Source organism: Typopeltis vanoorti, chromosome 10, assembly GCF_054136105.1.
Source record: "Typopeltis vanoorti isolate ZY-2024b chromosome 10, IOZ_Tvanoo_1.0, whole genome shotgun sequence".
In the NCBI taxonomy this organism is placed as follows: domain Eukaryota; kingdom Metazoa; phylum Arthropoda; class Arachnida; order Uropygi; family Thelyphonidae; genus Typopeltis; species Typopeltis vanoorti.
In genome coordinates, this window is record NC_143558.1 from 363,033 (window position 1) to 377,140 (window position 14,108).

The 14,108-nt window shown below is 34.9% G+C and overlaps 1 protein-coding gene across 3 annotated transcripts in view; it reads left to right on the forward strand.

Moving 5' to 3' along the window:
* LOC150102123 (tRNA (32-2'-O)-methyltransferase regulator THADA-like) overlaps positions 1–14,108 on the forward strand; it is a 694,369-nt gene that overhangs the window by 249,959 nt on the left and 430,302 nt on the right. For all 3 annotated transcript variants that reach the window (XM_090398691.1, XM_090398692.1, XM_090398693.1), the window contains one exon: positions 2,010–2,200. In XM_090398691.1, the coding sequence (XP_090254817.1) occupies positions 2,010–2,200 (191 nt within the window). The remainder of the gene's footprint in view (positions 1–2,009; positions 2,201–14,108) is intronic.

The following is a 14,108-nucleotide window of genomic DNA, read 5'->3' on the forward strand; positions in this document are numbered from 1 at the left end:
CCCTGATCTTCATATTTCATTGCATAGCTTATGCATTTCTTTTACAACCAATTCTCCCCCATATTTTAGCGTCTCGCCCATTATGTTGTCATTTCCAGGACTCTTGTTGTTCTTGAGATGTTTTATAGCCTTATTCACCTCCTCTTCCAAGCATCGTTTTCAAAGACCTCTTTCAAAGGGTGGAGAGATTGCTTTTAGTTCTTTGATTACTTCTGTTGCAGTATTACTTAGTTGATTTTTATATAGTTCACTGCAATATCTTGTCCATCTGTTTATGATTTCAGTCTTGTCCATCAATACTTTACCATCTTCATCTTTGACTGCTATTGATCTTGTTTGCTACTTCCTATTGACATTTCTTATAAGTTTATAGACCTCTCTAGTTTTGTGTTCTTTTGTTAATAACCTTCATTCTCACTTTCTACACTGCCCTCACAGCTCTCTGGTACAACCTCACAATTTCTTATCATATCGCTATTTTCTACATTCTGAAATTTGACAAAAATATCACACTCACGACCTGAAACACACTTTAATTCCTCATTTTCCTTACATTTTCTGCACACATTCACTCCACTATCATCATCTAACCATACTCCAACCGCTCTCGCAAAGCATACATTTCGCAGATAGTACATTGAATAATCTCCTTTATGTTACCGTTATTGAAAAAGATGACGAACCATTATTACTAGCCGCCGTTTTCCTTCATACCAGAGCCATGTGCACGCTTCTATCGTATCTTATCAAATTAATAATTGAAACAACACCAAAAACATACAAACAGACGCACTAAGATACAAAAAGCAAACAAAACTACATAATATTCAAGCAAAATTGTCAATGATAACTTAAAATAACGCTTATCTTATCAGGAGCTCTCAATAAACACTACACACCACGAGTCCCTCTAGCGGCCACCTCTGAATGCTGTTCAATGTCTTTGCATTGGTGCTCCAGCCATTTGGCTTTATCAGATCTTGCTGCTTTCCATACTTCATTGCATTTTTGATAGTATAACTGGTCTGCTGCCTCCGAATTCTCTCTTTTAAGTTTCAGTTCTTTTTTCTCTTGTACCAATTTCAGGGTTTCCTGAGTTATCCATTTCTTATTGATCTTCTCTTTTTCAGGAATTACTTCCTCTACTGCTTTTTTTAGTACTGTAGTCAGTCGTTCTGCTCTTGTGTTTATATTTTGTTTTTCACTTGTGGTCTTAAGCTTAGTTTCCAGTATGTTTGGTATGCTGTTCTTAGCCTGTCTTCTCTAGCCTTTTGGAACTTTCCTTTGTATTTCTGTTTCAGTTTTAGACTTATATTTGCAATCACTAAGCTGTGGTCCAAATCGATATCAGCTCCTTGGAATGGTCTGCACTGTTGAACTGATGTTCTCCATTTCTGATCTATTAATATCAGGTCAGTAATATTCCTATACCTGCCATCAAAGGAGCACCATGTCCATTTACAACAATCTTTTTGTTGGAATTTGCTGTTGCAAAATTATAAAAATAGATGATGATAATATTATATATCCTATCCTTTTTAATTTGTGCAGTATTGGCTCATACCACCCAAGAACAAATTAAATATATATTAATTTATTTAGCTTAGGGTTTCAAAGCAGTTTTCTCATACCACAAAACACTCAGGAAACATTGGGCACTGCAGAAACAATGTAAATTACAACAGAAAAGAAATGAACATCCTATCACAGAATCTTTTAAGGCTGAGATGAAGAATTCTCTGATCATTAAGCTCAAGGCAGTCTTAAAATAACAGTTTTCCATATTTTGGTAAATTAAATCATTCATATTAAATATGAATATTCAGGAAGTACTTCATTTGCTGATTCCAAAAATAGTCTCTCAGACTTTGACAGCTATGTTTTAGCTTTCTTTCATTTAATCCTGCGTTAAGAGGTGTCTATTAGTAGAACTGGAGCGCACACTCCCAGTTCTGCTAGTACTGATGTGTTTTTTAATGAGTCCTTAATTTTTTATTTTTTATTTTCAGATTTGAAGAAAAGCAAATTTATACAAAACATAATGATAACTTTGTTAGGCTTACCATGGTACCATCGCAGCAAGTATGGCATTCTTCGTTGTCTAGCTGAATTTGTAGGAGTCAGAGTGATTTTAAACATATGTCCCAAATTACCAGAGCAACTTTTTATTGCATTGAAGGAATATAGCCTTGCTTCTCATGTAAGTAAAATTTTGATAATACATTCTGTGCTAACATCTATATTTATCCTTCAATGTTGAATGGTAAAGAATTTTGAAAATAATTAAATTAGAACTAAAATCAATGCCAACCTAAAGGATGAATCTTTCTCCCAGCCTTTCTGGTTTGCTAGATTGTCCACTCTCCAACCAAAAAAGTTCCATTTTGGTCTTTTGACAGGATTACTAGATTATTATTGTATAGAGCATGCACATTTTTACCACCATTCCGTTTTTAGGGTCTTAAAAACAAGAAACCTCTTAAAATGCTTTTTCCTTGTTTTCTTTTAATTTTAAAGTGTTACAAAGTAAATCTACTTGTCACACTGAAGAAATTAATGTAAAAGTCATCAAAGTCAGCCAAGTAGTATCCAAAATATTTATGCTCAAATTGTGGACAGGTGACTGTGTGTATATGTATATATGGTGTGGTGGTCCGAATATACTGAATAACGATTCGTAGACCAACATGGCCATAAATGGCAATCAACTTGATTGTAAGGGAAGTGACACTTCCATGGGCCCCTAGCTGGATCTATCCTCTTCTTCTTCTACTTTGAGGAAGATCCACTCACTTTAATCTTTCCTATAAAGCCTATTCAGTCAGCTCTTCTTATTTTATGACCGTTATGCTATTAGAGTACTCGAGGACCATGAGGTCTTTCCATTTCTGGCCTTACTATAATTCTACTCTTTCCCCTTCAATATACCCTATTCCTCCTATGGGTTTAAATTTGGAAGAAGGCTAGTTCATAAGCCTTAAGGTAGCAGCCCTACCACTGAACTATTCCATTGTCAGGCTGGTCACCTGACATGGAGAACATAATTTTACTTTTAAGCTTACAGAAAAAGGCAATCAGAATGAATCTATGGAAAACGTAAAACGAAAATGGAAACGACAAAATACAGGGTGTCCCAAAATTCATGCAAGATTTAAATTCAGCGCCATTTGTGTGGTAAAGTGTTGCCAACGAGAAAAAAAAGACAGAGTGACAGCTGACAGGCCAGGGTTATTAAAAATAGAGCGCTACACGAAAGAACAATGGATTTTCATTGTTGAGTGATTTAACTTCAACTGTGAAAAGATTAATTAAAAAATTCAAGGAAACTGGATCAATTAGTGATCTTATACACTCTGGCTGTCCTTCAACAAGTCGTTCAATAGAAAACATCGAAGCAGTTCGTGAGAGTGTTGCTTAGAGTCCAGAACATCAATTTGGCACTGTGGTCTTGAATTGGGCATTTCGAGAAGCTCTCTACAGCGTATTCTCATGAAAGATTTGCATCTTTATGCTTACAAAGTTCAATTGACTCAAGAACTGAAGCCTACTGACCACACACAGCGAAGAGAGTTCGTTGAATGGATTATGGAACAACAACAAGTGGATGCTTATTTTTCGAACAAAATCATCTTCAGCGATGAGGCTCATTTTCATCTTGATGGCTTCGTTAATCGACAAAATTGTCACATTTGGAGTTCAGAAAATCCATGAGTGATTGTTGAGAAAGAAATGCATCCACAATGTTTCACTGTTTGGTGCGGATTTTGGGCTGGAGGCATCATCGGTCCATTCTTCTTCTAAAATGCCGCTGGTAAGGCAATAACAGTTAATGGTGCTCGCTATCACGACATGATAATCCAGTTTTTTGTGCCTAAATTGCAAGATATGGATGTGGACGACATGTGGTTTGAACAAGACGGGTGCCACATGCCACACAGTCTGAGAAACAATTCAATTACTGCATGAGTCATTTCCTGGTCGTGTAATTTTCTGTTTTGGTGATCAGAATTGGCCACCCAGATCATGTGACTTAACGGCGTTGGGGTTTTTTGAAGTCTAAGGTTTATGCCAACAAGTCCACGACCACCCACTCCTTGAAGGAGGAAATTGAGCGCTGTATCAAAGAAATTCAGCCACATTTATGCAAAACAGTCGTGGAAAATTTCGACAAAAAGAGTGCGTATGTGCCAGCAAAGCCGTGAAGGCCATTTACCCGATATGCTATTCCATGCATAACCCTATACTGTATACTTTATGAATCAATAAGAAATTACAATTTTTAATTAAAAACCTGTGTTTTCTATCAAAATTACTTCTTGCGTGAATTTTGGGACATCCTGTATAATACATATAGCAAACTGGAATGTAAGCGGAATAGCATATAAAGAAATAGAATTAGACCAAATATTAAATGAAAGAAATTTTAAAATAGCAGTAATCACTGAAACAAAAAATAAATTAAAAGGAACCATGAGAACCGAAAATTTTAATGTGATATACGTTGGAGTTGACAGAGACATGATTTGGATTCATATCTCCCTTTCAAAACAGTTAAAACATTATAAATTATGGAATGAAAGAATAATAGAAACTTAAAAATAGATAGAGGTTATTTAACAATAATTGGTTTTTATGCCCCAGAAGAAGGAAGAGAACAGGATAATATTGAATTTTATAATCAGCTACAAAATATATATAATAAAATAAATAAAAATCATTATGTAATTTTAGCTGGAGACTTAAATGCAAGATTTGGAAACACAAAAATTAATAATAATGTAGGATTATTTGGAGAACATACTCTAAATAGGAATGGTAAAAAATTGATTGACTCTGTAGTTTATAATAACCTAAAAATAACGAATTCTTTCTATAAACATAAAGACATACATAAATATACCAGATGATCCAAAAGTAACAGAAAAAGTAAAAATTCAATAATTTGAAAAGTATAGACAGTAGAACGATGCAGTTTTCACAGAAATGCACAGAAAGACATGGGATTTCTTTTAATAAAGAAAAATTTTATTACCAGAATAGTTACATTTGCCGCCAACAGGTAGAGCTTCAATTGTGTCAGTAGTGTGTCCAGTAGTTCACAGCACAGTTCACAATGCAGCTAGGATTACAAATGTTCAATGTGACGACCGTCATTCATGAGAATGGACATCAGACGTGGCATGACACCCTGCACAGCATCGAAGAGGATTTCATCTGTAATCCCTGTCACATGATGGTGAATAGCGACCGACCTCTGTACACCTGTGACTTCAAGAAGCCCCATAACCAAAAGTCACAGGGTGTAAGGTCTGGAGATCTTGGTGGCCATTCGTGCGGGAAAGAGCAACTGAGGACACAGTCATCGCCAAATGTCGATCGCAGCAGGTGCTGGACAAGATCTGTGATGTGCGGAGGTACTCCATCCTGCATGAATGTTACACTATGGAGTGCTTGCCTCTCTTGCACATTCGGAGTTCTGATAACACAGCTTAACTCAAAGTGCGTTATCTCATAACGATAACATGCATCACCTTGGCAGAACGTTTAACTTCAGTAAAAAACATTAAATACTGAAAGTTTAACTTCAGTATTCACTACATCTGAAATTTATGTACCACACGGTTTAAATAGTGACAGGTAGCAGCTCCGTGACCGCTACAGCACCACCTGTCGGTGACATGTAACTATTCTAGCAATAAAATTTTTCATTATTAAAAAAAAAACCCATGTCTTTCTGTGCATTTCTGTGAAAACCACATCGTGCTACTGTCTATACTTTTCGAATTATTGAATTTTTATTTTTTCTGTGACTTTTGGATCACCCGGTACTTGGGCAGCATCATCATCATCATCATCAAATTCCTGCCATGTACCCTCAAGGGGTGTACAGGATATGACAGTACTACATGAAAAAATTACATCATTACTAACTTCCTATCTACAATTTTCCTCCAAATCAGTCTGTTACTTGTCAAGACTCCAACATTATCAGATCTTATATTTCTATCGTCTAAGGCACTTTGTACCGTATCAATCCACCTATATCTTGGTCTTCCTCTGGGTCGTTTTCCTGCCAACCTGGCAGAGAACACTTGTTTTGCTAATCTTTCCTCTCCCATTCTATTTAAGTGACCATACCATCTGAGATTAGCTCTGCTAACGCATTCCTGGATGCTGACAATGTCAAGTTCTTTCCTAATATCCTCATTTTTAATATGATATTGCCTTTGATGCCATCTGTTCACGCCTCTAATCTTTCTCAGGACTCTCATATCTGCGGTCTCTAGTCTTTGGTCAAGTGTTTTACTTCTGACCCAGCTCTCAGATCCATAAGTTAAAATTGGTTTGAACACAGTCTTGTATACAGCTAATTTAGTGTTCCGACTAATTTCTTTCTTATTCCATATGAATTTATTCAATTGACTTCCCACGATACCAGCTTTGCTGATTCTGTTGTCTATTTCTATATTTAGTTTACCATCTTCAGTAAAAATTGTGCCTAAGTAGCTGAAATGTTTTACTTGTTCCACAGGTTCTCCATTCACAACACAGTTGACATTTTCAATGATTCTGCCTATTTTCATTGTCTTTGTCTTTTTATTGCTGACCTTCATATCATATCTATTACAACAGCTATTCAATTTAGTCAGAGAATCTTGCAGACTTGTAGCGGATTTATTTAGAAGTATAACATCATCCGCATAAAGCAAAGAGCTGACATTAACATCTCCAATTTTGATATCAGGTTTAATACCACATTCCTTCATAATGTGATCCATATAGATAATGAATAACAGAGGGGATAATGTACATCCTTGTCTCATCCAGATTTAACATTAGACCATCTTCCTGTACTTCCTTCAATTCTAACTGCTGACTCACAACTCAAATAAAGACTAAGTATTGCTTGATATAATGCCCCATCGACACCATATAACTGCAGCGTATTGAATAGCTTCTCTCTTGGCACCTTGTCATATGCCTTTTCCAAATCGACAAAACTTAAATACAGATCTTTGTTATATTCCCATGCTTTCTCGACTATTTGTCGTAAAGTGAAGATCTGATCCTGACAGCCTCTATTTGGCCTGAATCCAGCTTGTTCTTCACCAAGCTTTTCTTCCACAATTCTCAACCGTTTCTCAAGTATACTTGCATAGATCTTGCCAGGAACACTCAGTAGGGAAATACCTCTGTAATTCTCACATTCAGTTTTATTTCCCTTTTTATATATGGGTACTATTAGAGCTCTACTCCAATCATCGGGAATTCGTCCCTCTGTCCAGGCTTTCTGAACTATGCAGTGCAGCCACTGTAAGACTCTTATACCACCATACTTCAGCATTTCTGGTCGAATATCATCTACTCCTGCTGCCTTTCCACATTTCAAGCCTTTGATGGCTTTTTCTACTTCAAGTATGGATATGTATTCCTGACTGCATGCCTGGTCAGTGTTTTTTATCACTGTGCTGTCATCACTGCTTGTTTCATTTAGCAGTTTTTCAAAGTAATTACTCCATACTTCAAGGATATCTTTTTCTCCTGTTTTCATGTCACCTTTATCATCTCTAATTCCTTTTACAGCACTCTTTCCTCCATTCCTAAGCTTCTTCAACAACCTCCAGAATATTTTGCCACCTTCTTGATATTTATTTTCTATATTCTTGCCAAAGTCCTCTTGGGCAGCAAGAGGATGGAAATCAGTATTAGATTATTTTATCTTAAATGAAAAGACATCAAAGTTTTCGTTAGATGAGTTCACAGAGGAGATGAAATATGCAGTGACCACTTCCTCGTTAAAATAAAATTAAGATTATCACCTAAATGGCTACAAGCAACAAGAACAGAAAGAAAATTTAAAACATTTGTTTATAAAACTAGACTATTAAATGACACAAATATACAATGGCTATATGAACAAAAGAATTAATCAATATCTTGATAAAATAAAACAAAATGTAGAAATAGAATGGCTTAATATAAAAACGATACTAAATGCAGCAGCAAATGAAAGCTTAGGAAAGACCAAAAAATTCAATAAAAGGAAAAAACTGAAGATATGGGATGATACAATCAAAGAAATAACCAAAATGAAAAAAGAAGCCTAAAGAAGCCTATCAGTTAAGCAGTAAAAGATTAGAACATGAAATAGAATATAAAAGAATAAGAGCCATAGCTAAAAGAGAAGTCAGGAAAAGACTGATAATCATGGAACAAATTTGTTTCTAATTTAGAACATGATTTATATAAAATAAGACCCAATGTATATAAGATTTTGAAACACTTAAATGCAGATACTAAAGAAAACATAAAATTAAACACCGAATTGAAATTAGATTAATTTCTAAATTTCTGCACAGAATTGTGGACAGATTAATATTTTAAAAAAGACAACTGCCAAACATTTAATGAAAATGAAAAGGAAATAACTGAAGAAGAATTAGAAATCAGCATGAAAGAAACAAGAAATGGAAAATCATCTTCAGAAGATAAGCTAGGTTCAGAACTATATAAATACACAGGAACAAGACTCAAAGAAAGACTTTTATTATTTTTAAATAAAATTTATTCAACTAGTAACCCCCCCCCCAATAGAATGGAAAAAAGCAACTGTGGTTCCAATCTTTAAAAAAGGTAGTAGAGATGACCCTAAAAACAAACTATAGAGGAATAAGTATACTAAATTCCTGTTACAAAATATATAGCAGAATTTTAAATAGCAAACTAATGAAATACTCCAAAAACTTTATGTTAGAAGTACAGAATGGATTTAGAAAAGGACGATCATGTATAGACCCGCCTTTTGCCTAAAATTAATAATAGAGAAAAAAAGAGAATACAATTTAGAAACTCATATTGCAGTTATTGACTTTGAAAAAGCATTTGACAAAGTTAAAAAAAGTATTTTATTTAACATAGTAAAAGAAAGACAAATACAAAATAATATCCTAAAAGCTATCATAAGTATATATGAAAATAATCAGATACATCATCATCATCTTTAAATTCCTGCCATGTATCCTCAAGGAGTGTACAGGATATGATAGTACTACATGAAAAAAATTACATCATTACTAACTTCCTGTTTACAATTTTCCTCCAAATTAGTCTGTTACTTGTCAAGACTCCAACATTATCAGATCTTATATTTCTATTGTCTAAGGCACTTTGTACCGTATTAATCTACCTATATCTTAGTCTTTCTCTGGGTCGTTTTGCTGCCAACCTGGCAGAGAACACTTGTTTTGCTAATCTTTCTTCGCCCATTCTGTTTAAATGACCATACAAGCTGAGATTAGCTCTGCTAACGCATTCCTGGATAATCAAATACAAATAAGATTAAATCTTGAGCTATCATATACAAGAGAGATAAACCAAAGGGTTTATCTCTCTTTGTTGCTGAGAGGGGACATGGATGTCCCCTCTCAGCAACTCTTTTTAATATTTACCTAAATGAAATAATAACTAAATGGAATAAAAAATTCCCATCAAGGTATTAAACTTTCTCCTACTGTGAACTTAAACACTCTCCTTTTTGCCGACGACCAAATAATAATTACAAATTCTGAAGATAACTCACAGAAAGCTATTTTAGATCTAAATGAGATAGCTAAAGATTACGGAATGATAATATCAAAAGAAAAATCAAAAACTATGGCCTTTAAAGGATAAGATTCAGCAAGAACTAAGACAGTAATAGATAACAAGATCTTAGAACAGGTGAATTCCTTTCTTTTAGGCTTACAGTGATCGGAATACATTTTTTAAAATTATGGAGACAACTACCGTGTTTGAGTAAAACTTGAATTTAATATAAACCAAAATCAACACTTGACATTTCAAACTTTATATCAAGATCATCTTCTGGAGTATATACACTATATACAGAGAAACAAGCTGCACTACGTTACAACCATTACAACAATTGTTGGCCTGACCTCTGGTGAAAAAAAAAAAAAAAAAAAACTTGACTACATCAATGCTAAAGTCCTATTATTATTATCTATTGATTACAAAATTGCATTAGGCTGGTGAGCAACATGTTTATATATATATATATATATATATATATATATATTAAAAACATGATTATACATATAAATTTCAACCAGTTGGTATGGAATGGTTTCCAATATTGGCTGAAGGTTGCTTAAGGTTCTAAAGTATGCTGGGTGCTAAGTATTAAGTAGGTTGAATATATGCCATCCAGATTCTTCGAATTTTTATGCCACCATTATTGTTGATATTAGAGTGGTTAATCAGAATTTTGCATACTTCTTTAAATTTTCTTTCATACCAGGTTTTTGTATGGTGTAGAGAGTGGGTACTATTCCAATCAATTTGGTGTAAGGTGTTGAGAGCATGGTCTGAGAGGCCTGCTTCACCAAAATTGTTATATTTAATTGTCTTTTGTGTTGTTTTTTCCTTATAGGGATTGTACGTCCAGTTTCACCAATATAAGGTGAGTTACATGTACAGTAGATGCAGTAAACTCCAGGATGTGCCAATGGGAGGAGAGGATCCTTAGAGGTGTTGAATATGTTTTTTAATTTTGTAGGTGGTTTAAAGGTGGCATTGAGATTATAATGGTGTAGGATTCTGTTGGTTTTTTCCGATAACCCTTTAATGTATGGGATGGCTATGGTTTTACTGTAATCTAAATTCTTTTTTGATGAAGTTTTATGAAGGACTTTATTAATACTATTTTTGTTGTAGCCATTATTTATAAATGTGTTGCTAATAATTTTTCATTCTTGTTTAAGAGCTTGCTGATTAGAGCAAATTGTTGTAGCTCTGTTTTTAAGGGTGTTAATGACTCCATATTTTTGTGATAGGTGGTGGTATGATTTAGCATGTATGTATTGGCCAGTATGTGTCAGTTTGCGGTAGACCATGAAGGATAGATTGCCTGAAGGAAGACGTGTGACCAGTGTATCCAGGAACGGGAGTGAGTTCTGGTTTTCAATTTCAATAGTGAATTGTATGCGTTCATGTTGTTTGTTCAGGTGGCTAAGGAATGTGTCTAATGTTTGTCGCTTGTGTGGCCAGATAACGAAAGCATCGTCAACGTATCTAAGCCCCACTGTAGGTTTTAGAGTGAAGGAATCAAGAGGACTTTGCTCGAAGGTTTCCATATAAAAGTTAGCAACTCGGGGGGGGGTAGTGGTGAACCCATGGCCATACCTTCTTTTTGTAGGTTAAATTTATTATGCCACACGAAGTAACCAGAGCGTAGTACGTGGACGAAGAGGGCCATAATGTCGGGCGGAAATTCGTTCTGTAGAATTGTGTCATTGATTGGGACATTTGTGAAATGGGCAGAAACGTTGAAACTGACTAATAGATCATCTTTTTCGAGTGTTATGTTTTTAATTTTGTTTATAAAGTGTTATGTGTTCTTTATATATGCGGGGGAATGACCTACCAACTCCTTGAGTGTTGACGCTAATTTCTTGGCTAGGTGATAATTAGGGCTATCTATTCCTTCAACTATTGGTTGAAGCGGCACGTTTTGTTTGTGTACTTTAGGAACATCATATATTCTGGGAGAACAGGCATAATGGGGTATAATTTCTCAGTTTTTTTCTTTATTCTGTTAGTTGGGTTATAGTTTACAAGCTGATAGGTGCTGTTATCGGCAACTAGTTGATTCATCTGATGGATGGATGTTGACCTGTCAAGGACAACAGTGGCATTACCTTTAGCCGATTTTGTTATGATTATTTCTTGATTAGCTTTCAATGACTAGATTGCTGCTAGTTCTGTTTTTGTAAGATTGCTGTGCACAGTTTTCTTATATTCAGAACATTGCTGGATTCTAATCGAATTTTATCGGCTATATTAGTAGGAAGAGACCTGATGCCTCTTTCTATGTGGTGTATAAAATACAATTTATTCACAGTTTTCGGTGCTATTGTGAAGTTAAGTCCTATAAGATTATATAGGGGCAGTGGACGTTTATGGAGTTTTTGTCACATTTTATTGCTATTGTTTCCGATATTCTTAGCATAATTTTGTTTTTCTGTATGGCTAATATTATGACTTTGTCAATTTGCAGGGTATGTTTCTGTTCAAGAATGTGGACTGCAATTTATGTTTTCCTGGTATTTTGTTTTTTGTTTCTATTTTGATTATTACATTTCTTATTGCTTAAATGTTCTGGGATTGGTATAATGCAGTCATGAAAGTGTTCCTGTAATCTTGCCCATAAAGATCTGATCATGGAACCTGTGTAGGACATTACAATTGTGTTGGCACAGAAATGTGTATACTATGTTGTGGTGTTCTAATATTTCTTTGTATGTGTGAGATTCAATAGGTTTTTAGGAGTGTAGTTGGTGTGCATAAAAACATATTTATAGTCTTCATATGTGTTCTGGATATATGGCGGTTTAATGCTTTTATGTTGGGAAGTTTGCTTTGATTATTTGAGTGTTTTGATGGGTGTTTGATGGGTGTAATTTATTAGCTGTGTTAGGTAATTTTGGTTTCTAAATATCTGTGCTAATTTCTTTTTTTCCATTTATGATAATTATACATAGTTGAAAACTTGTATGCATTTATAAATTGTGCTAGAATGAAGATTTTTTAATAGAATAAGGACGATATGAGTTAAAGTGGAGGTAATTACTGATATATGTGGGTTTGTGGAATATTTTTGTGACTATTTTGTTGTTGGTTCTAATTAATGTTAGGTTTAGGAAATTTATGTATCCTATCCTATCCGTATCTGTCTCCCTATCTGTATTTGTCAACATTTTCGTCACATGGCTCTGCTTGCATCCCATTCATAATCCTCACTTGCCATCGCACTTCATCACTGTCATCCCTGGGAAACATACTGACTACCTTTCCTACCACACTGTTATCTTTTACTCTCCCTAGCAACTTCCTGATATAAATTCTTACTTTCTCCTTGTTTCAATCCATATCATTTGTGCCTACTACCATTACCAACTCTTTTGCTCGCCTCTTCCTCATATCTAGTGCTTCAATCACTCTGCTCAATCTGTCCCCTGAAAAGGAAACCTTATGTAATAATCAAATCCCTGTACATGGCCACTCTGGAATTTGGACACCTATTTTTTATTCCAGCCTTCCTCTGTCTTACATACACATTCTTGTCATTTCACTCTGCAATTGCAGAGTGAAATGTTCTGGGATTGGTATAATGCAGTCATGAAAGTGTTCCTGTAATCTTGCCCATAAAGATCTGATCATGGAACCTGTGTAGGACATTACAATTGTGTTGGCACCGAAATGTGTATACTATGTTGTGGTGTTCTAATATTTCTTTGTATGTGTGAGATTCAATAGGTTTTTAGGAGTGTAGTTGGTGTGCATAAAAACATATTTATAGTCTTCATATGTGTTCTGGATATATGGCGGTTTAATGCTTTTATGTTGGGAAGTTTGCTTTGATTATTTGAGTGTTTTGATGGGTGTTTGATGGGTGTAATTTATTAGCTGTGTTAGGTAATTTTGGTTTCTAAATATCTGTGCTAATTTCTTTTTTTCCATTTATGATAATTATACATAGTTGAAAACTTGTATGCATTTATAAATTGTGCTAGAATGAAGATTTTTTAATAGAATAAGGACGATATGAGTTAAAGTGGAGGTAATTACTGATATATGTGGGTTTGTGGAATATTTTTGTGACTATTTTGTTGTTGGTTCTAATTAATGTTAGGTTTAGGAAATTTATGTATCCTATCCTATCCGTATCTGTCTCCCTATCTGTATTTGTCAACATTTTCGTCACATGGCTCTGCTTGCATCCCATTCATAATCCTCACTTGCCATCGCACTTCATCACTGTCATCCCTGGGAAACATACTGACTACCTTTCCTACCACACTGTTATCTTTTACTCTCCCTAGCAACTTCCTGATATAAATTCTTACTTTCTCCTTGTTTCAATCCATATCATTTGTGCCTACTACCATTACCAACTCTTTTGCTCGCCTCTTCCTCATATCTAGTGCTTCAATCACTCTGCTCAATCTGTCCCCTGAAAAGGAAACCTTATGTAATAATCAAATCCCTGTACATGGCCACTCTGGAATTTGGACACCTATTTTTTATTCCAGCCTTCCTCTGTCTTA